The 27,787-nt window shown below is 53.2% G+C and overlaps 3 protein-coding genes across 5 annotated transcripts; 2 read left to right on the forward strand and 1 right to left on the reverse strand.

Annotated features, from left to right (window-relative positions):
• Nucleotides 1-8,753, forward strand: cunh19orf47 (chromosome unknown C19orf47 homolog). 3 transcript variants are annotated; one of them, XM_007910942.2, is made up of 8 exons: nucleotides 1-67; nucleotides 2,154-2,241; nucleotides 2,963-3,077; nucleotides 4,303-4,384; nucleotides 5,050-5,178; nucleotides 5,389-5,535; nucleotides 6,949-7,025; nucleotides 7,846-8,753. In XM_007910942.2, exons 1-8 carry the CDS (start codon nucleotides 49-51, stop codon nucleotides 8,422-8,424), a joined length of 1,236 nt encoding a protein of 411 aa, XP_007909133.2. In that variant the 5' UTR covers nucleotides 1-48; the 3' UTR covers nucleotides 8,425-8,753. The 3 variants fall into 3 exon arrangements, with proteins under 3 accessions (XP_007909133.2, XP_042201369.1, XP_042201368.1); XM_042345435.1 differs by having other exon boundaries at nucleotides 5,389-5,460; XM_042345434.1 differs by having other exon boundaries at nucleotides 2,963-3,065.
• A 2,094-nt stretch (nucleotides 8,754-10,847) lies between these two features.
• On the forward strand, nucleotides 10,848-13,351 carry ttc9b (tetratricopeptide repeat domain 9B). Its single transcript, XM_007910943.2, has 3 exons — nucleotides 10,848-11,317; nucleotides 12,484-12,666; nucleotides 13,209-13,351. Exons 1-3 carry the CDS (start codon nucleotides 10,921-10,923, stop codon nucleotides 13,298-13,300), a joined length of 672 nt encoding a protein of 223 aa, XP_007909134.2. The 5' UTR covers nucleotides 10,848-10,920; the 3' UTR covers nucleotides 13,301-13,351.
• A 2,902-nt stretch (nucleotides 13,352-16,253) lies between these two features.
• On the reverse strand, nucleotides 16,254-27,419 carry map3k10 (mitogen-activated protein kinase kinase kinase 10). Its single transcript, XM_042345431.1, has 10 exons — nucleotides 26,391-27,419; nucleotides 22,196-22,406; nucleotides 21,496-21,644; nucleotides 20,836-21,011; nucleotides 20,344-20,584; nucleotides 19,918-20,037; nucleotides 18,682-18,820; nucleotides 18,191-18,303; nucleotides 17,258-17,944; nucleotides 16,254-16,769 (listed from the first exon to the last, which is right to left on the reverse strand). Exons 1-10 carry the CDS (start codon nucleotides 27,205-27,207, stop codon nucleotides 16,348-16,350), a joined length of 3,075 nt encoding a protein of 1,024 aa, XP_042201365.1. The 5' UTR covers nucleotides 27,208-27,419; the 3' UTR covers nucleotides 16,254-16,347.
• Between the last annotated feature and the right edge of the window lie 368 nt (nucleotides 27,420-27,787).

The following is a 27,787-nucleotide window of genomic DNA, read 5'->3' on the forward strand; positions in this document are numbered from 1 at the left end:
TCGAGTTCCGGTTGGTGGTTCCGGAAGTGAAGCTGCCGCGGGACAAAGATGGTGTCGGTGACTCTCGGTGAGTGAGTGAGAGACACAGAGACAGAGAGAGAGGGTCCGGCGAGGGAGGGGGTTAGAGAAGGTGTGAGCGGCTGAGGGGCTGAGGCTCGGCCTGACTTTCTACCACAGTCCCAGGCCTTTAGGCCTCGAGGATAGCGAAGCCTCGGCACAGACTGTGGAGGAGCCTCGGCCTTGAGCTCAGAGCCATCACAAGCCCCGCGGGGTGGGTGAGGGGTGTTGTGGGTGAGGGGTGTTGGGGGTGAGGGGTGTTGTGGGGGGTGAGGGGTGTTGTGGGTGAGGGGTGTTGTGGGTGAGGGGTGTTGTGGGTGAGGGGTGTTGTGGGGGGGTGAGGGGTGGGGCAGGAAACTCCCTGGAAATAAAGATTAATAATTTTTTTATAAATAATAGTAATTATTTGGGGCCATCGCCGGGCGCGATCGGCTGCCGGGTTTCACCCACTGCCGTCACTACCACTCGACGGCGTGTCCCGCAAAGCGCTTTGAGGCGTCTCTCGCTGGGGGGGGGGGAGGGTTGTGGGGGGGGTGGCACGACTGCCCCACGTGATGAGCTGTAAAAAAACATCAACTCTTTGAGGAGTCGCTGCCGAGCAGCGGCGTCGAGGGGATGTTTTGTGGCGATCGAGGGCAGGAGGCCCGGAGCCAGGGAACAGCCATTTGCTGCCGATACCACGCCTGCCCAAGATCAGTGACCTTTTGGAGCTGCGAACGATGGGGCGAATCCGCTGTCGTGGTGCAAACGAGCTGAGTGGAGCCCCCGCTGACTGACGCCTTCAAGTGGAGCCCTGTAGCGCGGCGCTTAGAGCGTTCGTCTCGCAAGCGAGAGGAACTGGGTTCGAATCCTGGGCAGAGACAGAATGTGACGCTTACTCCACACACTCTGTTTAGCTGTAGGAACCCGGCTATTAGACGATCGGTGGATCGCTTTCCCGGGAGGTAATAATCCCTAAGAACAAAAGAGATTGGGTCACTGGATTCACAACTGTTTGTGGGACACTCTTGTACGCAATTGGCTCAGAAGTATTCTCAATAATATTGATTAGCAGTAGGAAGCTGCCTGCCGTGAAAGCTGTTGTAAAATACAGTCCGCTCACTTAAACCACACTGTCTCACTCGCCCACTTCACTCTCACTCACTCCCTCACTCTCACTCCCCCATCCACCCATCCACTCACTCACTCACTCACTCACACACTCTCTCTCTCACTTCCTCCCTCACTGATCTGGTGCTATTTCTGTCCCAACACGTCAGTCGGGTTCCCAGTTGCTGATCTGACCTTCAGCCACTAAATATTGCCCACATTTTGCTGCACAGTTGCTGGGCTCCAAGAGTGGCCGAAATCGAGCCTTCCATTATCCAGGATGCAATAGACAATCCACGTCCAAAATAATTGATTTGAATATTCAAAGGTTTTCCATTTGGATAGCAGAGTGCACCACTGCCCGCTTTGCTTGTGATATCTATGTATTTGCATTCGGGGTTGGAACAGTGTAAGCAAAGCATCTCTGTCCAACCACATCACCTCCTGTCACACGGCTATTTTTGTCCCAACACAAGATCATAAATCAGGTTCAGATGATGAAAGCCCTTCAACCCGTTTGATCTCATTTTTCCAGAACTCTCCCCCGACTGACCTCCCAGCACAGCCTCGAGCTGCTTCTTGAGTTATAGGGCTGAACTACCCTACGCGAGGGGCCAATTGCTGTTGTTGTGAATCACCCTCATGAAAAGGAACACTCGCCCACAAAATATACAGTCAGTTCACTTTACAATGACAACAATGACTTGTGTTTGCACAGCGCTCCTCAGGGTGGGTAGCGGCACGGAGCATTCTGTGTATTCTGTGAAGCGCTTTGAGGAGACGTCTCAATAAGGCGCTATGTCAAATGCAAGGATTATTATTATAGTACCAATCGAGGGATGACTTTGTTGGCAGTTTAGGTTTTCAGAGAAGCTTAGGTGAGGGTGTGTGGGGGGGGGTGCTCAGTTGAACAACTGATGACGACCTCCACAAATGCAAGGATTATTCCTTGACTTGGCAAGTTATTGTCACACTTTGACTTATTGATGTGTGTGTGTGTATTACAGCTACGTCGGAATGGATCCAGTTTTTCACAGACGCTGGTATACCCCCAGGGCCAGCTGTCAACTACGCCATTAGTTTCGTGGACAACAGGTAAAGTTCTTGGAGCGACAAAGCGTGTAAATCACACGCAGAATAAGTCGTACACACGGCCATATGGGGCGGTTGGGGGCAGTGAGGTATCCTTATTTGAAAACCTCTACATCTCACAGCAAATGCCACCGAACGCATTTATTATAATAATAATGCTTACATTTGATGTAGCGCCTTATCGCGTCTCAACTTTATATTTCATGGGCGAAACGCGGCAGCCAATTGCGCACAGCAACGTCAGTCTTAAACAATTTGCAGAGAATGTACCAATCTGCTAAATGGGTCGATTTGAAGACGATCCTAATACTCGGCTTCAAATCCTTTCACGTCCTGGCACCTGCCTGCCTCTCTGACCTACTCACTCTCCACTCCACCCCACAACCCGCTGCCTCCACTTGACTGGCTCCGACTCCTGCTCATCCGCTCCACCTTCAGCGGCCGCACTTTCAGCCGCTGCGGCCCAAAACTCTGTCACACTCTCCTTCTATCCTCCCTCTGCCGCCTTGCCTCTTCCTTCCCCATCTTCAGGTCTCGTCCGAAGAGCTTCCTCTTCGACAGTGCCTACGGTCACCTCTCCCCCTGGCTTGATGTCGTGCTACGCCACTGTCAAGCGCTCTGGAATGCTATCTTGCATGAGGGGCGCTGTGTAAATAAATGCAAGTTCTTGGTAACCTTCTGTCCAACAACAGCAGATTGAGAGAGAGAGCTCTTTTGCACACAGGATACAGAAAAATATGCTCATGGACCTCACGAAAGACATCGTGCACGAATTGGGCATCACTGTCGTGGGGGATATCATTGCCATTCTCAAGCACGCAAAGCTGGTACATAAACAGGTTAGCTCTCAAGGGATTATGTTTACAACAACAACAACAAAATTACATTTGTATAGCGCCTTTCACGTCAGGAGGACGACCCAAAGCGCCGGACAGACAGAGTTACACACACACACAACACACACCATCCACGCACCACATACACACAAACACACGACACGCACACACCACACACCCACAAGTATATTGCAATGCGTATGCTGTGGATCCAATTTTCACCCCTGACGTCCTCCCGACCTGAAAGGCGCTCTATAAATGTAATTTTGTTGTTGTTGTTGAGGCGGATCAGGTCAGGGTTTCAAGAGATAGGGGACAAAGGCGGGTAATTGGAGTTGAGCTACAGATCAGCCATACTCTTACAGAATGGCGGAACAGGCTCGAGGGGCTGAGTGGCCTCCTCCTGATCCTATATTCCATAACACAAGCGCTATAAAGGTAACCGCCGTGGGTCCACAGGCCACCTTGACCTTATCCTTTGTGAAAGGCGCTACAACTTGTTGTTCTTGTGGTTGGACCGTTAGAGCTGGTGTATCGATCTGTTAGATACACGACTGGATACAGTCTTTGCTCTCATTGCTCATGTGTTTGTGAGCTGCAGAAATTCCGTATCCAGCAGCTCATTGCCTCCCCCCTGTTGGTCACGTGAGGGAAGGGTGGTGGTGAGCCCATTCCTACCTGAGCCGGCCTCAGAGCTGGTCAGTGAGAACTGTAGCAGTTTACATCACAGAAAGTGGCCGTTTGGCCTGGGCTGGCTCTCAGTCTCATCCTAATGAATACACACAAACACACCTCAATACCCTGCCTTGCACCCCCCTACCTCTGTGACCTCCTAACCCCCTACCAACCTGTCCACTCCCTCCACTTAGCAGGCTCCGGCCTGCTTCACGTCCCCCGCCTTGCCCACCCCACCATCGTCAGTCGGGCCTTCAGCCTCCCTGCCCCCACCCTCTGGAACTCCATCCCACAGTCCTTCCACCTCATCCCCTATGACCTCGCCTTTGGTCACCCTCCTACCCCCACCGTCCCTGCCCTCCCCCACCTCCTGATCCCAACCACCATCCTTGACTGTCCGGCGCCTTGGAACATCCTCTTGAGGTCCTCCTGAAGTCCTCCCACTCGCTACCGGATACACTGTGGCCTTAACTCTTTAACTCCCAGTCCCCCTGCTGTAACTACGTGAGGGCGAGAGGCGTGGCGATGTTTAACCTGCTCCTGTCTGTTCCAGGAGCTCGCCAAGGAGGCCACAGAGTCCATTGGCTCCAATCAGAGCAACTTACAGGTTGAATTAAAAAGAGCAGCCAACTCTCGTAAGTAGCTTCATCACTCGCCCCGGATATGGTCTCTAGGGTCAGGGCGGGGCCTGTGTGATCAGGGCTGGGCTGAGACTGTTTTGCTGCTTTTGTCCACCAGACTTGCAATAACATAGAGGCCATTCGCATAGGATGGAGGATGGACAGGCACGGAATGGATGAACACCAATGATAATAATAATAATAATCCTTGCATTTTTATATAGTGCCTTATCACGTCGTTGAGACATCTCAAAGCGCTTCAGAGAATATACTGTAAAGTGTAGTGACTGTTTTTTATGGACGAAACGCAGCAGCACAGTGACATCCCATAAACAGTCGTGGAGTAAGCACCCAAATTATTATTATTTTGAAGGGATTATTATCCCCCTGGAAACCAATCTGTTAATCGACTTAACAACCAGGTTCCTACTTACTGCTAGGTGCATGTGTGTGTGTGTGTATGTCTATGTGCATGTTTGTTTGCGTGTGTGTGTGGAGTAAGGAAGTTTGCCCAAAGTTTTGCCCTGACCTGACCTGCCAGGGAATCGAACCCAGGTCCTCTGGCTTGTGAGGCGAGGAGTCTAACCCCTGAGCTACAGACAGAGACTCCACAAAGCCACTGCAGCTCTTGCTGTGTGTTAACATAGACCTATGTCTCTCGCTTTGTGTTTTGGATTTAGCCGCCTCTCGGATGATCGCTAACAGTTTGCGCAGAGATTCCCCTCCCTCCACCCCCGCCCGTAGACCTGAGACCAGCACATCAAAGATCTCTGTCACCGTGGCCAACAAACTGGCTACAAAGAAAGCAGGTATGGCAAAGACCAGTCACTTTACACTGCAGCCACGGTGGTCACTTTACACTGCGTTCTGCTGTACAAGTGAAAATTGTTGTTGTATTTGTTTGTGTCTCTGTGTGTGTATGTGTGTGTGCTGTGTATTTTTGTGTGCGTGTATGTGTTCTGTGTGGGTGGCGTGCGTGAGCTGACATCTCGACCCTCTCTCTCTCTCTCTGTGCCCAGTTCTGCCCAGACCAGCCGATCCCAGCCCCGATGGCCCAGCAAAGCGTCGTCGTGTGACTGCGGAAATGGAAGGTAAATACATAATCAATATGCCCAAGGGGATCACTGCCAAAACTCAGAGAATTCTCCAACAGCAAGCCACACAAGGTAAACTGATCACATGCTGATAACTGTCAGATCACTGCTGCATGCTAACACCTCATGTGCTCTAATGCAGATTAACCTTCTGCCTTAAGTATCTTGACACCGCCATAGCCTCCTCTTGCTCTCCCCCACACCCCACCCGCCCCCCCCATAACCCCACAAACCTCCCGATTACAGCACCTAGCATCCCGAAGCCTTCACACAGTGCTGTTCCCTATCTTGATGTTTCGCCCGTGTGAACAAAGTCACTACACTCAGTATGTCCTGTGAAGCGCTTTGGGACGTCTTGAAGACGTGATGAGGCGCTGTGTCAAATGCAAGGATTATTATTGATATTATGTTAGATCCCGAAGGTCCAGATTCTCTCCCGAAACTCACCCCCAAGACTATTTTGCTTTGAGGTGCACCCTCTGTCCCGCAATCCCTCCCACTCCCTTCCTCCCTCCCTCGTTCGCTCACTCCCCCCCTCGCTTGCTCTCTCCCTTGCCCAATCCCTCCCTCGCTACCTCTACCCACGCTCACTCCCTTCTTCTCGCTCCCTCCGTCGCTCTCTCCCTCTCTCACCTCATCCAAGGTCCATCTCAAGACCTACCTCTACTGCCCGCACTTTCGGCCATCTTTCCCCCGCCCCCACACCTTCCCTCACCTCCCAGCTCGGGTGCCCAACCAAGAATGCTATGGAAAAGTGAAAGCTTCTGACGTGAAAGGCGATGTGTAAATAGAAATTTGTGTTGTATCGTATCTATGGTTCTATCTCTCAACTGTGACAAATCCTACAATGCAGGTTTCATTTGAAAGCCTGTTCTTGTTAAGAACTGCAGCCCCTCCACATCCTCACCGCCTTCTAAATCAAGGTCATAGAATTATACAGGACAGAAGGAGGGCATTTGGTCCATCATGTCTGTGCAGGCTCAACCCCACTCCCCCGCGCTCTCCCCAAAGCCCTGATCAACACCCCTGCAAACTTGTCCTCCCCAAACTTGTCTGTTGTTATGGAATCGGCTTCCACCAGCCTTTCAGATCCCAACAACTCTCTACGTTGAAAAAAAAATTCTCCTCACCTCCCCTCTGTTTCTTTTTTGGCAGCTATTTTCAAACTGACCTGCCAGTTATTTTGCCCCTTTCAATTTCAAGACAAAATGGAGTTAGAAGCTCCATGGAACTGAGTAGATCTTCGGGCTTTCAAAACTGAGGCAAATTGAGGGCCAATTGGGCAAATCTGTGTCGTGAAATGTAATTGTGCTTCAACTGATGTAGACTGCTCAACCAACTCCCTTTTTAGGTCCTGTTAACTGAACCCTACTCCCTTCTCACTCCTCATTCCCACTATATGTTTTGGAGATATTTGAAGCAGAAAGTTTGTGTAAATCACTTGTGTGGAAACATTTTCTTTTCCTTCCTTTTTGCTCCCTCCAGCTCAAGCTTTGCCGAGAATGTCAGTCTTCAATAGGCTCGGGGCTGAGACCAAAGCTGACACCACGACAGGAAGCAAGGTGGGTTTGCTTGGAGCGAAACAAAACTGTTTCCACTGTCCACAAAAATCAGCAGCTGGGCACCCGAGCTCGGTGGGTGAAAGTGGAGGGAGGTAGGGTGGGGGTGGGGTGGTGGCGGGACAGGACATTGGCGCTGGACGGTCAGGGATTTGCAGCCGAGTTGGGCTGGGGGTGGTTGGGGTAAGGGAGGGTGGGGGTAGGAGGGTGACCAAAGGTCCGGGAGGGTCTTGAGACAGGCCTTGAAGGAGGCAAGAGGGGGCGAGGCGGAGGGTTTGTGGGATGGAGTTTCAAAGGGTTGAGGCCACAAAATACACGCTTAACAACCAGTGTGAAGCCTGTACCTCAGGGGTTAGAGCCTCGCAAACAAGTGGACCCGGGTTCGATTCCCAGGTCTTTCAGGTCAGGGTGAAACCTTAGGCGGGTTTCCTTACTTCCCCCTACACACATACAGACACACACATACAGACACACACGCACACATACACATAGAGACACGCACATACCCCTCTATTTCCCAGCAGTCAGTAAGAACCCGGTTGTTAGTCAATTGCCGGATCACTTTCATTTTCCACTTTCTCTCTCTATCCTGGCCGACAAATCCCCCTGAATAAAATCGGTTGCTCAACCCACGGCTGTTTGTGGGGGCATCGCTGGGCGCGATCGGCTGCCGCGTTTTCACCCACAAAACACACGGTTACTACACTTTACAGCATGTCCCATGAAGCGCTTTGAGACGTCTCGACGACGTGATCAGGCACCGGGTCACACGCCGGGATTATTATTATTACTATTGTTTATCAACATTCTGTTTGCTGCGTAGCTGACCGGAGTCTTCAGCCGATTGGGCGAAGTGGTGAGCGAGAAAAAGGAGAGCAGCGGGGGAGAGGATGAGGAGGAGGAGGAGGAGGAGGAGGAGGAAGAGAGGGGCGCCGTACTGCAATACGCCGGAGTGTTGAAGAGAAAAAACGGCCACAGCAGGAAGGAGGCACCCAAAGCCCCAGCCCCCAAAGCCAAGCCGCCGCCAGCCGTCACATCCATCAGGCGGATGTCCGTCCCCAAGGCCGTGCGAGAGAGAACTCCCCGGGGTTTTGCCGAGATCGCGGCCAAACCGCCCCCGGCCGCGGTCAGGCTGGGATCGGCGGCCGGGGCTAAGGTCAGCCTGCGGCAGAGGCTCGGCCAGCCCGGCAGGGCCGAGACGGACACTCAGGACAATCAGGTGACCAGCACCAAAGGCAAAGCCCCGCCAGAGTTCACCGTCACCATCAAGAACAACTCACGGCAGCGGGTTGTCCCCGGGGTCATCGCCAGCAGCAGCACCGGCAGCGAGGCCCGGGCTGCACAGATGGACACCACAGGGACTGTCAGCGTGTTTGAGAGGCTGGGCAGGAAAATGAAATAGCCGTGGGTTTTTACCGTTGCCGGGCCCCCCCCCCCACCACCATTTTAATCCCCTTTCCTCCCCACCCCCACGCGTACGCATACACATGCGCACACACATGGCAGAGGGGTGTTTGCGAAACAGTGCTTTATTTTTGTATATGTGCAAAGGTTCAGTTTTCATCACAGCAAGTGTGTGGTGTGTGTGTATATGTGTGTGGTGTGTGGGGGTGTTGGGAAGAAGGAAAGAGGGTTAAAGGTAGGAGGGGGGCAATAATGTAACTAGGGGAATGCACCGAGACAACAGCAGCAACAAATTATACCGTGTGTGGCGGTCTTCATGTTGGAAAGATCCACCTTACCCCCACCCTTTGGAACTCCACCCCACAGTTCCCCCCCGCCTCACTCCTTCCCTCCACTCCTTCTCAAGACCCTCCTCTTTGATATGCACATCACCCTTCCTGATCCCAACCCCCAACTCGGCTCCAAATCCCTGACTTTCCAGCGCCTCAGGATGTCCTCCCGACGTGAAAGGCGCCACGTAAATGTCATGTTGTTGTTAACGGTTTAAAAGCGAGGGTTTAACATAAGGGGGAGTGGGGGGGGGGAGAGGTTTTAGCCGAGTGTGTTCTTTTTGCTCACGATTCATTCAACTGCTGCATCCCAGCAATTCGAAATGATGAGCTGAGCTAATTAGACTTCGAAACCTGTTAAAATGCCCCAAAATGGGAGTGTTCGATGGTGGCTTTGGAGGGGGGGAAGGGGGTTGGTGGAGGGGAGAGGGCAAATAGACACCAAGTTGAAGAGTTGGGGAGTAATAATCCCTTTGAAATAAATAAAAATAATATAATAATAAATTGGTCATGTCAATCCACGGTTGTTTGTGGGGACGTTGCTGGGTGCAATTGGCTGCCGCGTTTCGCCCACAAAACACACAGTCACTACACTTTATAGTGTATCCTGTGAAGCGCTTTGAGACGTCTTGACGACAGGATAAGGCGCTGGGTCAAAGGCAAGGATTATTATTATTAATGTTGTCATGTGATTTCTGTTGCCTAACACACCCCGATGTCTTGAACACGTCACCTGAGGTGGAACGGGTATTTGTTTGTTCACCCACTAAAATGTATTAGCCACTTTGGGCCACCAGTGCCTTGTGATTGGTAGCAAGAAAGCTAAGCTGCCACCCTGACCCCTCCCTGGGCAGAGAGATTTCCGTGCACGTTCGTATAAATTGGAGTAAGCTTCTGTGGGGTGTCGGGAACAGCCCATACTGTAGGCTACCAACAGTGTCAAATTCAGTAGCCAAAGAGGTAAGTTGCAAACCCCTAAAGTTACTCCAAAGTGGTAAACACACAGACACTACACTTCACAGTGAAATTGCTTTGAATCTCTTCCCCCTCCCTTGCTATCGTGCTGTTGCAATTAAGAATATGTAAGAACATAAGAATTTGCTCGCGAAGGTCCATCCAGTTTGCTTTCCATCATCCCTGACGGTCACTTGACATGTCGTGGAACAAACTATGTACATTTAATAAATGTTATTAAATCCCTGGTTGGGGTTGGGAAGAGCTGTGACACTGTGCACAATTAGCTGCTGCATTTGGCCCACAAAACACAGTCACTACATTTCATCGAATATTCTGTGAAGCGCTTTGAGGCATTTCAACGTGATAAGGTGCTGTATCAAATGCAAAGAATATTACTACAAAATAGGGCTAAATATTGTTGTATTCAGTTCCCTGTTTGGGTGAACCTTAAAGATCTGTGGTGCTGTTGGGGGAAAAAGTGAGTAGTTTCTCTCTCTCCCGGTGTCCTGACCCAACAATCCCCCCAAATAAAATGGATCCCTTGCTCCACAGCTGTTTGTGGGACGTATCCTGCGAAGCACTGAGATGTCTCGACGACGTGATGAGACGCTATATCAGATGCAAGGATTATTATTATTTCAGCGAAAGATGTGTATTTAAGAGGAGGGGGAGGTGTGTGTGGGAGGTTGTGTGTAGGTGTGTGTGGTGGGGGGAGGTGTGTGTGTTTATGTGTGTGGGTGATGTGTGTTTAAGAGGTTTGTGTGGGGGGGATGTGTGTGTTTGGGTGTGTGGGGGGGGTGGAGAGATTGCAATACAGGAAGGGTTAATTAATGGAGGGTGTGGTGGGTGTGGGGGGAGAGGAGTGTGTGTGGGGGAAGAGTGTGTGTTGGAGGTGTGTGTGTTTGTATGGGGGAGGAGTGTGTGGGGGGGGGAGGAGTGTGTGTGGTGGGGGGAGAGATTGCAATGCAATACAGGAAGGGTTAATTGATGGGGAGAGAGAGAGAGAGAGAGAGGGGGACGTGTCTGTGCGGAGGGGATCGTGTGGAGCCGTCAGACAGCACTGACCGCGGTGCTGAAAGCAGATGATGGCAACTCGCCAGATCCCAATAGGACAACCCAACCCAAACCGCCCCTATTACCTGCTGTGCCCGGCGGGCGCCTGTCGGGTGGGGGTTGGGGGCAGGAATGCTTTGCCCTCGCTGGGGGAGATGGAAGCCAAGAGCCCTGGCAAAGCCCAGGGGGTGGCGGGCAAGAGACAAGCCGGGATTGGGGCTCGGGGAGTCGGCTTGGCTTCGGGGAGCAGTTGGGAGGTCGGCCTGAGCGCGCCGGGGTGTCCTGAAGGAAGACAGACCCCCACCCACCCCAGACAGCCCCCCAGGGACACCGAGGAGCAGATCCGCAAAGCGGTGGGGTTTCAGGCTGAGGGGAATCGGTGCTACAAGACCAAGCGCTTCCGTGAGGCCATCGGCCGGTACCACCAAGCTGTCCTCCAGCTCAAAGCCATCGGGGGAGGCTCTCAACTCAACAGGACCCAATCCAGACTGACAGAGGAGCAGAGGGGCCTCATAGAGACCACCGAGATAGACTGCTATGATAGTTTAGCGGGTAAGCTTCCTCTCTCCTGTCTCTCCTTCTATCTCTCTCTCTCCTTTCTATCTCTCCTCTCTCATTCTCTCTTCTCCACCGACCTCCACCCACATCTCTCTCTCTCTCTCTCTCTGTATCTGTGTATCTCTCCTCTCTCTCTCCCCATCTTTTCCTCTCTCTCTCCCTCTGTGTCTCTCTCTCTCTCCATCTCTCTCTCCCCCCATCCCTTTCTTCCCCCTCCCTTGCCCCCTCCCTCTCGCTCTCTTTCCTCCCCCCCCCCCCCCCCTACCCCAGGCTGACATAGGAGCAGAGGGGCCTCAGAGAGGGCGCCGAGATAGACTGTTATGTTAGTGAAGCTGCCCCTCTCCCCTCCTCTACCTCTCCGTGTGTGTGTGTGTGTCTCTCTCTGTCTATATATATCCCTCTCTCTGTACCTCTCTCTCCATCTCATTCTCTTAATTTTCTGATGTTGTTGTTGTTGTTGTTGGACGGCTGATGCTTCAGTCATTTGGATTCATGTTTCTGGAGGTGTGTAGGAGGGCTTTGTAAGTTGTGTATGTGTGTGTGTGTGTGAGAGAATTGGCCAGTGATGACTTTAGTTCACTGTTTACGTGGTCAATTGCAACAGCATTTTTTTCTTGGGGGGTGGATCTCAGAGCGCTTAACAGTGGCGGAGCCCGACTCTGAGCCCAGGGGAAAGAGGGGGAGGCAACTGTAGGCACAGTCGAAGAGGAACGTCTTCAGTCGTGATCTAAAAGAGGGGAGAGGGCGAGGCGGTGGGTTTGAGGGAGAAAGTTCCAAACTTTTGGGGGTGTAGTGGTTAAAGGATCGGCTGCTGAGGGTGGAACAGAGGACACGAGGGGAGGCCAGAGCCAGTCGAGCAGAGGCATCAGGTAGTGGGTTGGGGGGGGTGGAGCAGGTCGGAGAGGGAGGGAGGAAGGTGCCAGGGCGGGAAGGGATTTGTAGACGAGTGAGAGTGTCTTGAAATCGACTTGTTCGGTGATAGGGAAACAGTGGAGCCTGGCGAGGGTTGGGTGATTGGGGGCATGGAGTTTGTGGGGCTGATAGGGAGCCAGTGGATGGGGGGGGGGAAGGGGTGTCATGGGGTGGGTGGGATATGGGTGAGGCTGGGGGTCAGTCAGTCTCAGTGCTGTGACTTGCCCTCTGTTGGCTGATGGTGGCAGCCTGTTTGCTGCAGTCGGAGCTGGTGAACTATGAGCGTGTGCGGGAATACTGCCTGAAGGTGCTGGGAAAGCAAAAGGACAATTTCAAAGCCATGTACAGAGCAGGCATCGCTTTCTACCACCTCGGTGACTACCCCAGCGCCCTGCGTTACCTGATGGAGGCCAAGGGACGAGACCCAGCAGGTAAGAGGTGTCCTTGTCCTGGCGCTCTGTTTGCCTTAATCCTCGTGGAGTCTCTCCCTTTAGCTCAGGGGGTGAGAGCCCTCGCCTCGCAAGCGTGATTCCCGGCCGGGGAGCTCAGGTCAGGGTGAAACTTTAGGCAAGTTTCCTTATTCCCCACACACACAGACACAGACACACATACACAAACACACACACATAGACACACACATAGACACACACACGCACAGACACACACACACACACCTGTGTTCCCCAGCAGTCAGTAGGAACTCGCTTGTTAGTCAATTGGGGGATCACTTTCCGGGGGTAATAATCCCTTCAAAAAAAATGTGGTCACTTCAATCCACAACTGTTTGTGGGGAGTCACTGGGCACAATTGGCTGCCGTGTTTCGCCCACAAAACACAGTCACTACACTTTACAGTGTATGTCGTGAAGCGCTTTGAGACATCTCGAAGACGTGATAAGGCGTTGGGTCAAATGTGAGGATTATTATTATTATTATTGTTATATTTACGCCAATCTTCTGATTTCCATTTACAGATATGAATGTGTCCAGATATATCCATCTGACAGAGATTAAGATGCGTCGTAGAGGTCAGGAGAGAGATGGAAGAAAACATATGATTCACTAACCATACTGTTTCCTGGGGTAATGGTGGGGAAGAGAGAGGGAGGGGGAGAGGGGAGAGGAGATGAGGGAAGAGAGGGTTGGAGGGGAGCGGGGAGAGAGGGGAAGGAGAGAGGGGGAGGGGGGAGAGAAGGGGGGAAGTGAAGGGTGAGGGGGCAGAGGGAGAGGGGGAAGGGTTGGGAGAGGGAGAGAGAGGAATGTGAAAGGGTTATCCGAAAGTAGGACAATCATAGAATCACAGAATTATACGGCACAGAAGGAGGCCATTCGGCCCATCATGTCTGTGCCGGCTCTTTGATAAGAGCTTCCAATTGAACACCATTCCCCCCCACGCTCTCCCCATAGCCCTGACCAACCCCACTCCCCCGCTCTCTCCCCATTGCCTTGCAAACTTGTCCTCCCCAAATAATGATCTACTTCTCTCTTAAAAGCTTTTATCGATTTAGCTTCCACAATAATCATTATTCCCAGTTTTTAACAAGTTATAAATGTAAAAGGAAACTGGATCTGTTTGACCATGTAATAAATGCATTTTATGTTTTGATTTTATTAAAGAAAAAAAATTCTGGGCCTTAAGTTGCAGAATTGTAACATTTCGGGGGATTGACGGGATGGGAAGGGGGGTGTTAGGAATCAGTGTTTATTTCACTCTCCCCTCCTCCCCCCCCCCCCACACACACACACACATAATCATTGACTGACTGCCATCAATACTGTGGGGGAGAGAAACACACACAGAGGGGCACAGAGAGATGGGTTCAGAGATAGTGAGACAGAGAGAGTGGGGGCAGCGAGACACCCAGGAGAGAAAGAGATGGGGTGGGGTGGGCAGAACAAGAAACACACACGCACACATAGGCTCAAAGAGAGAAGGGTTTAGAGAGAGAGAGAAAGAGGAGCAGAGAGAGAAACAGAAAGAGAGAAAGAGACTAAGATCAGCCCTGGTTGTTTACATGGATACTGTTTCCACAGCAACCAAGGATGGATGAGGTTATGGGGTGCTGACGCGATTGGGTACCACTCTCTCAGTCATCACGTCCTCAATCATCCCTCTGCTGTTCCAGAATGTTCTCTCATCGCAAGCCAGAGGACCCGGGTTCGATTCCTGGACAGGTGTGGTCAGGGCGAAAGCTTAGGCAAGTTTCCTATCTGCACACACACACACACCCACAGACACAGACAGACAGACAGACACTCACAAACCCATAGAGACAGACACACACAGACAGACACAGACACATAGACACACACACTCCAGCAGTAAGTAGGAACCTGGTTGTTAGTCGATTGGCGGATCGCTTTTCTGGGGATAATAATCCCTCAAAGNAAAAATTGGGTCGCTCAATCCACGACTGTTTGTGGGGACGTCGCTGGGCCCAATTGGCTGCCGTGTGTCGCTCACAAAATATACAGTCACTACACTTTGTAGTATATCCTGTGAAGCGCTTTGAGACGTCTCGAAGACGCGATAAGGCGCTGTAGCACATGCAAGAATTATTACGATTTAATAATATTACTAACAATAATTCTGAAAAAGTGGTGAGACAACAGCAGAAATGACAAACAGACTTGTCCTTTGTTTTAATTTACCTTCACAAACCACTGACTCGCGCTCTCTATCTCTCGCTCTCTCGCCTCACGGGTATAATTTTAGAACGAACCTGCTCTCTCTCTCTCTCTCTCTCCAGCAGCTATTTACATGTATTTACAAGTATAAATAAATAACGTTTCCTGCTAATGCAATAGTCATTTCGCAAGTTATTTGCGTTGCCGCATGATTTCTGTTAAGTATTGCCTTGGTGCGCTGGTCTGAGCCAGACTAGACATCACAGTTCACCAGTTTGTACAGAATTTATACATCAATTTTCCTGCTGTTGAGGTTATTGTTGCATCCCCACTCCCACCTCCTCCTCAACTCACGCCCCATTCCCCCACCCCTCCCTACCCCTCTTGTGCAAAACACAGTCACTTCGCTTTGCAATCAAATTTGTCCCCTGACTCTCCAACCCCCTTCAAATAATCCCTTCAATAAAAAGATAAATAATAATTTTGGTCACTTCAATCCACAAACTATTTTGAGGGACGCTGCTGTGCGCAATTGGTTGCCCACAAAATACACAGTGACTACACTTTACTCCTGGGAAGCGCTTTGAGACGCTGTATCAAATGCACGATTATTATTATTGCACCCTGCAGTGTCTCTGACTCAAATCAGTCTCTCACTCTACTTGCTCAATGACTGTCTCAAGGCCTTCTCCTTTGACCATGATTTCGGTCATCTCTCCCAAAGCACCCCCTGCCCTTCCCCTCGGCACCCATCCCCAGCTCAGGTGTAGGGTGGTGGGTGAGTAGGTGGGGGGAGGTCAACCATGCCATTTGGTTACTTGGTTGGTTGATTCGCAAGTTGCATGGATTTCAATCAATCGGGAGAGGGAGTTTTGAGGCCCACGACACTGTGTCCAGTTTGAGGAACATCTAATGGCCATGATGTGATGTGAGGGGGGGTTGAGGGGCAGTTGGGGGGGCAACAAGAGGGGATGAGATATGATTGGCCCCAAAGAATGGGTCAATAAATCTTCACCCCCAAAACATTTTCCTCTGTTACATTGACTCGGGGGGGGGGGGGAATCTCGGTTAGACCCAGCAGTTACCCCCAACGCACACTCTGGGCTCACTCCCCAAGTCTTGGCTTCCCCCCACAAAGCTTTGCCTTCCCCCCAAAAAAACGTGGGTGGCAAGCCAACCTGTGCCTAACACTCTTCAGAATTAGGTAAGCAAGCAGGATACAGGATTGATTGCGGTCCCGCATTGAGCCACTACACCCCACAACTCTGTCACACTCTTCCCTCAGTCCCTCCCTCTCCCTTTTCAAGTCCTGTCTGAAAACCTTTTCAACTGTGTTTATCATTACCTCCTTCCCCCCCCCCAACCCCCCCAACCTCCAAACACCCCTCTCCAGCTCAGAGTCAGGCTGCGAGACACGGCTGGCAAGTTGCTGTTGTTCAGTTGACGTGGAGCTAATCGGACCCTTTCCCGTGATCACCGCAGTTCTCACCGTGTGTTCCCGGGCTTCCAGCTGCTGGTCGAGTCCTGACTTTGGGGGAAACTCCTCCCACACAGCGAGGGGGTCGTGTCTTGTGTCTGACCTGCCAGATCCGCATCCAGCAGAGACTCGGCTTGGTGGCGGGAACGGGAATGGGAACGGGAACGGTAACGGGAGCTCCCGTTCTCCCCGCCACTCGGCGTCTCAGCACCCCCAGCGCCATTGGCTGGTGAGGAGCTGCGGGTCCTGGTGAAGGAGACCAGACGCCGGGGGTCGATCCGGGGTCGTGCGGGGCAGGGCGGGGGCCGGGGACGTGGGGCGAACTCCAGCGTCTTCGGTCTCTCTGGCGTTCCGGACTGTTCTGGGGGCTTCCGGCGTGGAATGACATCTGAATCCGGGACAGAAGGGGTTTCCCAATCCGTGGGAAAACCTGAAAGAAAAAAAAGACAACAATAATATAATAAATAATAACAACCCCGGCGTGTGACCCGGCGCCTGATCACGTCATCGAGACGTCTCAAAGCGCTTCATGGGACACACTGCCAAGTGTAGTGACTGTGTGTTTTGTGGACGAAACGCGGCAGCCGATCGCGCCCAGCGACGTCCCCACAAACAGCCGTGGGTTGAAGTGACCGAATTATTATTATTATTATTATTTTTGAGGGATAATTACCCCCGGAAAGTGATCCCCCAATCAACTAACAAGCGGGTTCCTACTGACTACTGGGGACACAGGCGTGTGTGTGTGTGTGTCCAGGGCGGGGGAAGTAAGGAAACCTGCCCAATGTTTCGCCCTGATCTGACCCGCCCGGGAATCGAACCCGGGTCCTCTGGCTCGCGAGGCGAGGGGTCTAACCGCTGAGCTATAGGGAGAGACTCCAGGTGAGGTCTGGGCGGGGGGAGGTGGTGTGGAGTTACCTGTGTGTAGTCGCTGTGCGTTGCTATCTGACTGCAGTCTGCGGTGGACGTGTGTCTGACTCTGGGGTTTGACGATGGCCCCTTCAGACGGGACCCTCCTGTGCGTGCGACGAGGCGGAGCTGCGGCCAAAGTGACGTGGGTAGGGGTCAGCGACTGCCCAGGGTCCCTCTTGAAGCTCTCGGCTGTCAGGTCCACCAGAGGGTTGGGGGCTGGGGCCGGAGCTGGGGGCAACGCCGGGGGGGAGGTCTCCCTCCAAGCGCAGGGGGTCTCCCCGCTCTCGGAGGACAGGAGGGAGCGAGTGGAGGCGCAGTCGGAGAGAGAGGAGAGGGAGAGGAGGGTAACGGGGGAAGGGTCCGACGTGGGGAGGATGGAGTCTTCCCTCTTTACCCCCCAGCGCCCCGGGGGGCTACAGATGGGGCGGAGTCGGGGTGTGTGTTGGAATAACCCTTCCTTCTTCCTCTTCTCCTGCTCGTCCTGGTGTCGGCCATGTTCTGTCAGGTCATAGCCAAGGGCCACTGAAGCCAGAAGGGCGGAGCAGGCCAGCAGCACACAGTCACTTCGCCTGCGCTGGGTGGGGCGCCGGGGGCTGTTGACCGGACCCCCACAGCCCCCACCCGGCCCCTCGGTGACCTCCGGCTCCCAGCGGCTCGGAGAGTGGGGTTGCTCTCCGCCCACGCTCCGCGTTTCTGCGGAGAGAGAAGGTGGGGGGGAGAGAGAGAGAGCGGGGGGGGGGAGAAGGGGGAGAGGACAATCGTCAGCTCCACACACGCATCTGAGTCACCTCACGAAATGCACACCCGTCCAGTGTAGTGACTGTGTGTTGTGTAATTCCACTGCGTGACTATACTACCACTGGTGTAGTGACTGTGTTTTGTTGGCCAATTTGCGCTCAGACAGCCACACAGACACAGACACACACATATATAACATACCCATGCTGGTGAGGCTGGGGAACCCTCCGGGCAGGGCTGAGTGTCGGGGGGATTTGCCCAGATTGGGGGCACTGGACGACCACAGTTTACAGCCATCACCCAAAGTCTTTAGTCTGAGGATAAGAGCATCAACACAGCGTCACTGTCTCTGTCACACACTGTCTTTGTCACACACTGTGTCATCGTCTCTGTCACACACTGTGTCACTGTCTCTGTCACACACTGTGTCACTGTCTCTGTCACAGACTGTGTCACTGTCTCTGTCACACACTGTGTCTCACACATACTGTCTTTCTCTTTCTTACATGTTCTCTCTCTCTCCCTCTCTCACACTCATTCTTACTCCCTCACTCCTTGTCTCACTCCCTCCCTCTCACACACTCACTCTCTCACACACATACCCACTTGTCTCTCTCTCTCTCTCTCTCACACACACTCTCTTTCTCTCACACTTTCTATCTCTCGCTCTCACACACTTCCCTCTCTCTCACCTCTCCTCTCCGCCCTGTCGCTCTCGGCTCTGGGTGGAGCTTGGGCCCCACGTTCGGCCTCTCTTCTTGTTGCCCTCGAATTCCTCCCGTTTGTACACTGCGCAACGTCCCCAGGTCTGAGCCCCTTCCCCAGGGGTCACTACCAGAGAGAGAGAGAAAGTGAGAGAAGCGGAGAGAAAGATAAAGAAAGCATCAGTGAGAGCGGGGTATGGGAGAGAGAAACATCAGAGAGAGAGAGAGAGAGACCATCAAATAATAATGACCCTGGCATTTGACCCGGCGCCTTATCACATTGTCAAGATGTCTCAAAGCGCTTTACAGGACACGCCATAAAGTGTAGTGACTGTGCATTTTGTGGGCGAAATCTGGCAGCCAGTTTCCGCCGGGCGACATCCCCATAAACAGTCGTGGAGCAAGCGACCGATTTTATTTGGAGGGAATTGTCGTCCAGGATAGAGCACACACACACACACACTGAGCCAGACTGACACACACACACGCACGCACACGCGCAGAGCCAGACTGACACACACACACACACACACACACACACTGAGCCAGACTGACACACACACACACACGCACACGCGCAGAGCCAGACTGACACACACACACACACACACGCACACGCGCAGAGCCAGACTAACACACACACACACGCGCAGAGCCAGACTGACACACACACACACGCACACGCGCAGAGCCAGACTGACACACACACACACACGCACACGCGCAGAGCCAAGCTGATACCTGAAGTGGCCACTAGAGGGTGAAATTGCTCCCTTTTTGCTCCAGAGCCAACAGCAACACATTGTAACCTCCACACACCCACCCACAAAACACAGTCACTACACGTCAGAAAGAAATCCTGTGAATTACTTTGAGGCGTCCTCCGGAGGTGAAAGCGTGCTGAGTGTCAGCCTGGCTCAGTGGTGGCGCCCTCTCTCTCTCTTTCTATCCTACCGACAATTCCCCCCAAACCACGGCTGTTTGTGGGGACATCGCTGGGCGCGATTGGCTGCCGCACTTCGCCCACAAAATTCGCAGTCACTACACTTTACAGTGTGTCCCGCGAAGCGCTTTGAGACATCTCAAAACCGTGATAAGGTGCCGGGTCAGAGGCGAGGATTATGATGATGACATTGATGGTGGTGATGGTGATGGTGGTGATGATGGTGATGGTGGTGATGATGGTGATGGTGGTGATGATGAAGGCAAGGACGGGTTACTTACAGCGAATGGCGCGGAGCCTGGGGATGAGGATGGGGCTCGCTGGGGGGCTGCCCTCCACGCCCGGCCCCTTCCTTTTGTCCACAGTGGGCGACGCCTGAACAGTGATCTTGTGCTCAAAACCTGAGCACAAACACCTAGTCACAGCCCCTCCCACTCAGCCACAGCCCCTCCCACTCAGCCACAGCCCCTCCCACTCAGCCACAGCCCCTCCCACTCAGCCACAGCCCCTCCCACTCAGTCACAGCCCCTCCCACTCAGCTGCAGCCCCTCCCACTCAGCCACAGGCCCTCCCACTCAGCAGCAGCCCCTCCCACTCAGCCACAGCCCCTCCCACTCAGCCTCAGCCCCACCCACTCAGCGGGCGGGGCGGGGCGGGGCGGGGGGTGTTGTCGAGCCTGGGGTTCGCACGCCGCGGTTTGCACACACCTGACGGTAGGCTGATGCGGTTGGCGTCTCTGGCTTTCAGGCGGCTCCTCTTGAAGTGTCCCTTGCGCTTGTGGACCCGCGGTTTCTCCTGGTTCAGTTGCCGCATAATGATGTGTAACTCTCTCTCCACGATGTCAATCTCACGCTCTGCCAACTCCTGCTCCCGGCGTCTCAGCTCCTGCTCCTGCGTCTTCTGCTGCACGGCTGCTCGTGTCAGCTCCTCCTCCCAGCTCCGCAGCTCCTGAGTGATAGGGAGGGGCTGTGAGTGAGGGGGTGGGGCTGTGAGGGAGGGGCTGTGTTTTAGGTAGGGGAGGGTCTATATGGGGGTAGTGGTTGTGAGGGTGGGGGCTGTGGTGGAGGGGAGGGGCTATGAGGAGGGGTGTGGCTGAGGGGTGGGGCTGTGGTGGAGGGTGTGGCTGAGGGGTGGGGCTGTGGTGGAGGGTGTGGCTGAGGGGTGGGGCTGTGGTGGAGGGGAGGGGCTGATTGCTATACCTTCTCTTTGGTGCGGAGTTGGAGGAACATGAGCTGGATCTCCAGGCGCCAGGTCTCCTGTAGTGAGTGGAAAGACTCGAGGGGCAAATGGAAGACACAGGAGCTCTCGATAACCACCAACGTCTCCAGGATCTCAGGAAAACCCGGTCGGGAGTGAGGGTCTGAGCTCCAACAACCTGGTGCGTAGAGAGAGAGAGAGAGAGAGAGTCAGAGACACACACAGAGAGAGACACACACACACAAAGAGGGAGAGACAGAGAGAGAGAGACAAAGTCAGAGAGAGAGAGTGTGTCAGAGACACAGAGAGAGAGACACAGAGAGAGACAGAGACACAGAGAGAGAGAGACAGAGAGAGAGAGACACAGAGTCAGAGACACAGAGAGAGAGTCACACAGAAACACTCACACAGTTAGTGAGAGCCCTGATCTTCCCCCATCGTGTCACTCTCCCTCTCTCCCTCCCTCCGCCTCGCCCTACCCCATCTTCAGGTCGCGCCTGAAGACCTTCCTCTTCGACCAGTACCTACAGTCACCTCTCCCCTCCCTAACCCCCCCACCCCGGCTCTCCCACTGGACCTCTCTCTCTCTCCTCTAACCCCATCCCCTACTCTCTCTCTCTCCCCCCCATTGCGGTACTGGTACTCGCTCACCAGGCTCCTACCTTCCATGAGGTCGACAAAGGGTTGGGGGCAGGTGGAGGGAATTGGTAATGTCAGCTTGTTCACTGCGACACCATAAGCCACGGCCAGGCCATCGATATCGCGGTAAGGTAACTCCCCGGTTAACAGCTCCCACAGCAACACACCGAAACTAGAGGTGGTGGGAGTGGGTTGGGGAGAGAGAACTGTTATTGTTATACCCTCACCATCAACTCGCCACCATCTGTAACCAACCCTCACCGTCACCAATATTAGTAATAACAATAATAATTCTGTCGCGGGTTGAAGCGACCAAATTATTATTGTTTTGAAGGGATTATTACCTCCGGAAAGTGATCCCCCAATCGCCTGACAACTGGGTTCCTACTGACTGCCGGGGACAGAGAGTCCTTAAGTGTGTGTCTGTGTGTGTGTGGGTGGGTGCAGTAAGGAAACTTGCCCAAGGTTCTCTGACCCCACCCTCTTTGAACCCCACCCTCTCTGAGCCCCTCCCACTCTGAGCCCCTCCCACTCCGAGCCCCTCCCACTCTGAGCCCCTCCCACTCTGAACCCTGCCTCCCTTGAGCCCCTCCCACTCTGAGCCCCTCCCACCCCGAGCCCCTCCCACCCTGAGCCCCTCCCACTCTGAACCCCGCCTCCCTTGAGCCCCGCCCACTCTGAGCCCCCTCCTCCCCAAGCCCCCCCCCCCCCCCTCTGACCCACCTCCACACGTCGCTACTCTTGGAGAACAGGGAGGATTTGATGACCTCGGGGGCCATCCAGGCATAGGTTCCAGCCGCGCTCATCTTCGTTGTCCGGTGCCACTCGCGAGCGAGTCCGAAATCCGTGATCTTCAGCGTCTTCCCGGCCAAGTCCTCTCCCTCCCCCTCCCCCCCCCCCACCCCCGCCCCCGGCCCATCCTGGAGAATCAGGACTGAAATAAAATAACACAAGTCAAGAGAGTCAACAGGGAAACCCGTCACCGTGATCAGCTGAGTGTCTAACTAAAATTTGGCTGTATGTGTGGGGAACGTTGCTGGGTACAATTGGTTGCCACGTTTCGCCCACAAATCGCACAGTCACTACACTTGACAGTGTATCCTGTGAAGTGCTTTGAGACATCTCAAAGACGTGATCAGGCGCTGTGTCAAATGCGAGGATTGTTATTTTTATTATTAAGCCGAGCAATTGGGTTTTGAGGTACAGATCAGCCATGATCTGATAAAATGGCGGAACAGGCTCGAGGGGCTGAATGGCCCCCTCCTATTCCTACGTGATGAGTGTCATGAGAGGGACCTCTGGCTCTGTGTGGGGCCTGGGGGGGGGAGGGGGAGGGGGCAACAGGACAGGACAGTGCTTGCTCTGTCGCTCTCACACTGACATGCAAATGTCCCGCTACCTTGGTTCCAACTCAACTCTGCCTGAACAATGGGAGCCTGTGACGACAACACATCCCAAAGCCAGGCCTATCCTCTGCCGCTGTGTCCCCAAACCTGACAGATATATATATATATAATGATAATAATCCTCACATTTGACGCCTTATCACGGCATCAAAGCATCTCAAAGCGCTTCACGGGACACACTGTCAAGTGCAGTGACTGTGTATTTTGTGGGCGGAACGCAGCAGCCAAATTGTGCCCAGCAACGTCCCCACAAACAGTCGTGGATCGAGCGACTGATTTTATCCGGGGCGGAGGGGGTGTTGTCGACCAGGACACCGGGAGAGAGAGAGAGAAACTTCTTTCTTCCCCCGCTGCCCCCCCACCCCGACAGCGCGGGGGAGATCTTTAACTTCTGCCCTGAATCGGGACATAGACGGGGAGAGCGGGTGAGGGTTTAAAGTCTAATCCGAAAGACAGCGTCTCTGGCAGTGCAACACCTCCTGCCTGGTTCATGATAAAGAAGTTCAGTTCCTGTAGGGCTAGTGCTGACTACTTACAAAGCTCCCTCTCTCTCTCGCTCCCTCTCGCTTCCTCTCTCCCACTCTCTCTTGCTCTCGCTCTCTCAGTCAACCAACAGTCGTGGATTGGAGTGTCCAATATATTATAATAATTTTTTTCTTTTGAAGGGATTATTACCCTCGGAAAAGAAATCCAGCAATCGACTAACAACCGAACCGGGTTCCTATTTACAACTGGGTAAACAGAGGCGTGCGTGTGTGTGTCTGAGTGTGTGTCTGTGTGTGTGTGTGGGGAGGGGGGGGGGGGGGGGAGTAAGGAAACTTGCCCAAAGTTTCGCCCTGACCTGACCCATCAGGGAATCGAATCAGGTTCCTCTGGCTTGCGAGGCGAGGGCTCTAACCCCTGAGCTACAGGGAGAGACTCCGCAAGTGCCAAAATATTATTATTAAGTGGAGAAAGAGGGATGGAGAGAGGGGTGGTGGTGGGGGGGGGGAGAGGAGAGAAGGGGAAGAGAGGGAGGGGGAAAGGAGACAGGGGAGGGGAGAAGGGAGGTTGCTCTGTGGACACAGACACCGGATGTCTGGAGGGTGGGGAAGGACTATGTGGATATGTGGCCCAAGGCTAGGAGTTGAGGTGTGGCCTGTGTTTGCTTTGGAAGCAGAGATGTTAAGGTGAGAGCGAGAGAGGCATCACGTGTAGAAAATTTCCTGCTTGGGACATAAACGTCAAGGACAAACCTGCTCACATCCTCCTCGTTGCCAATCACAAGACAAACTACACTCACGCCAGTTACTCACACAGTCACTCACTCACAGAGAAAGTGCGTAGACTTAACCCTTTCCACCAACCACCGCATCCCCAAATCAGTTCAACGACAAAATTACATTTTTCACGTTAGGTGGACGTCCCGAGGGGCTGAACAGTCGGGGATCAGGACCCGAGAGAGAGGGGGGGGGGGCAATGTCGGGATGAGGGAGGGTTGAGAGGAGGGAGGGCACAGTCGAAAAGGAGGGTCTTAAATCGCACCTTGAAGGAGGCAAGCGAGGGAGCGAGGCGAAGGGATGATGGGATGGAGTTCCATTCGCAATCCCTCCGCTCAGCGGCCTCCGGCCTGCTCCACGTCCCCCCGCCCAGCCCTGCCCGCCCCACCATCGGCAGTCGGGCCTTCAGCCTCTCTGCCCCCATCCTCTGGAACTCTATCCCACAGTCCCACTGCGCCTCCCCCCGTCCCTCGCCTCCTTCAAGACCTGTTTCAAAAGTGAGGGGACATCGCTGGTCACAAATCGTGTACAAAGCCCACAAGACACACAGTCACTGCGCTTGACAGTAAAATGTCGTGAAGCGCTTTGAGACGCCTTCCCATGATAAGATTCTGTGTAAACGCAAGGGTTGTTGTCACTGAGCAGTTGCAGTTAACGGGAACTCTGACCCCCAGCCACACGTGTGTCACCTAAGGTCACAAGTCAGAGTTTTAGAAGAGGTGAGAGGAGGGAGTCACGCTGTTATTCAAGGTCTATCGTGTTGGGTGTTTGCAGAGAATGAGGTGACATTCGTGGCTCGAGTAAGTTACTCTCATCTCACATCGTCTGCTTTCGTAGACCCCCAAATTAATAATAAGAAGAATCCTGGCATTGGACACAGCGCCTTATCACATCTTCGAGACGTCTTAAAGTCCTGTAGCTCAGTGGTTAGAGCACTCGCTTTGCAAGCGAGAGACCTGAGTTCAATTCCAGGCAGAGGGCGAAACCTCGGGCAAGTTTCCTTACTCCACACAGAGCCTAATAATAATCCCTCCAAAAACCAAAAACAATAATAAATTGGTCATTTTCAATCCATGACTGTTTGTGGGACATTGCTGTGCGCAATTGGCTGCCGCGTTCTCCCACAAATATAGTCAATTCACTTTACAGTCTATTCTGTGAAGTGCTTTGGGACATCTAGAAGACATGAAAAGCGCTATATCAAATGCAAGGATTACTATTATTATTATAAAGTGTCTACAACTGTAAAGTGTAGTGATCGTGGATTTTGGGTGCGAAACGTGGTAGCCAATTGCACGCAACAGTCCCACACAAGCAGTCGTGGATCGAAGTGACCAATTTTAATTTTTTTTGAAAGGATTATTACCCCCGGAAAGCGATTCCCTCAATTGACTAGCAACCGGGTTCCTACTGACTGCTGGTAACCAGGGGCTCTATCTCTCTGTTCCTCTGTAATATAATATTTATATAATATGATTATATAATTCTATGTATAATCATAAAATTAATAATAATCCTCTGATTTGATCCAGTGCCATTTTGTTGGGAGGATATCTCAAAACAGAATTTTACAGCCAAGTGTAGTGACTGTGTGTCAGACCACTTTGTTTCAAACAATCAAAGGACCCAGTATGATACCCAGTCACATCACCAAAAAGCATTATGAATTAAGAATTATGAGTTATAATGGGATCTCTATGGTCCTCGCTGGACAAACAGCAGGAAAGCTTGGCCAGACAAAGCTCTCAATGGCAAGCTATGAGGGTTTAGCTGGTTAGACTCCAGCAGTTACCCCCAACACACACTCTGGGCTCCCTTCCACCCCAAGCCTTGCCTCTCGCCCAACCTGCGCCTAATACTCTTAGGTAAGCAAGGGGCGTCCCTCCAGAGAGAGTGAGAGAGAGAGAGCGCATTCCATTCCAACAATCTCTGGGCTTTCCAGGTGTGGGGGGGATGTGGGGAATTCTCAGTTGGGTTTGGAGACACTTAAGCAACGGTGACAACAACAACAAGATTCCATTTATAGAGCGCCTTTCACGTCGGGAGGACGTCCCAGCTGGTCACGATGACGGGTTTCCGTGCGTGTCAGACACCTGGCTGGTCACGGTGATGGGTTTCCGTGTGTGTTAGACATGCGGTTGGTCACGGTGACGGACTTCCGTGTGTATCAGACTCCCAGCAGGTCACGGTGACGGGTTTCTGTGTGTGTCAGACACCCGGCTAGGCAAAACAATAATGGGATTATCTACTCACTGTTGCTGGACTTGAGATCTCGATGGATGACGGGAACGATGGCTTCATTATGGAGGTAATCCATGCCCCTGGAGATCTGAACAGCCCAGTTGACCAGAACGTGCGGAGGCACTTTCCTGCCCGAAAGGGCCCTGTTCAGCGCTCCTCCCTGCGCAAACTCCATCACCAGGCACAGGTTAGGCTCCCGCAAACACACCCCTTTCAGCGATATGATATTGGGGTGCCTGAGCATCCCGAAGAGCCTGGCTTCCTTCCTGACGTTCTCGGCTGTCACGCCAATGTCCTCATCCGGGTCTTGCCTTGCGGCCTTGACCGCCACCTCCTCCCCTCTCCAGCTTCCCCTGTAGACCTTGCCAAAGCCCCCCACCCCTATGATCTCCTCCAGGACCAGCTCATTGAAGTCGATGACCGGGGGTAGGGGGTAGTCCTGGGCAGCCGGCAACTCGCTGTAATCGGGATCGCTGCTCACGTAGTTACTGGGGAAGACCCCCACTTTGTCCCCGATCTTGCCCGTCCACCAGCCCTCGTCTCCCGACACATTGACGTCCTTCGACAGCACCTCCACCCGGTCTCCTCTCCGGAGGGTCAACTCCTCTTCCGCTGTGGACTCGTATTCAAACACCGCCGTCCAGAGCAGAGCGCGTCCGGTGGGAGGGTGATGGGGGAGGTGATGATGATGATGATGGTGATGATGGCGATCATGATGATGAAGGAGCTTAGACTCTGGAGACTGCTCGTAAGGTAGCTCATGATCCCCGTTGCATGTCACACACGCCGCACATGGGCTCTGGTTACAGCTAGTCCCTGGTGGATCCATTTGCACAAATATCTCCACGCACGAAACTCATGTAGCCTTGCAGTGACCGTCAAGCGCTCGGCTCACTATCCTCACCCCCATCTCTGACCATCATTAAGAAAGCTTCACTGAGCTCCCCGTTATGCCATGTTATTTGTGTTCTGTTCCCTTTCCATTGTGGCTTTTCCTCTCTCCCCCTCTCTCTCTCTCTCTCTCTGTCCTCCAAGCCACAAGGACTGATCTCTCTCTCTCTCTCTTTCTCTCTCCTTCCCCCCCCCCAATAAAAAGAATGGTACCCCCCCACACCTCCCTCTCACCTCTGCCACTTCCGCGTTGGAATAAACCAGACAGCCCTGAGCTCCCCATTCACAGTGAGCTCTGCCTGTCCGACCAGCTGGTCCCAGCTGTTACACTGGAGCCGCGCGGGGCACGCTGGGACTTGTAGTCCCCCGTCGCCCGTGCGCCGCCCACTGCGCCGGCGCCGCTCCCCCATCGACTACAACTCCCGGTGCCCATCGCGCGACACCGCCCCGAAAGGTAGGTGGTGCTGACTTGACGGACAGGCGCGCAGACCAATGGTGGGTGGCGGCTCGGACAAAGG

The sequence above is a fragment of the Callorhinchus milii genome, unplaced genomic scaffold, assembly GCF_018977255.1.
Source record: "Callorhinchus milii isolate IMCB2004 unplaced genomic scaffold, IMCB_Cmil_1.0 Scaffold45, whole genome shotgun sequence".
Lineage (NCBI taxonomy): Eukaryota > Metazoa > Chordata > Chondrichthyes > Chimaeriformes > Callorhinchidae > Callorhinchus > Callorhinchus milii.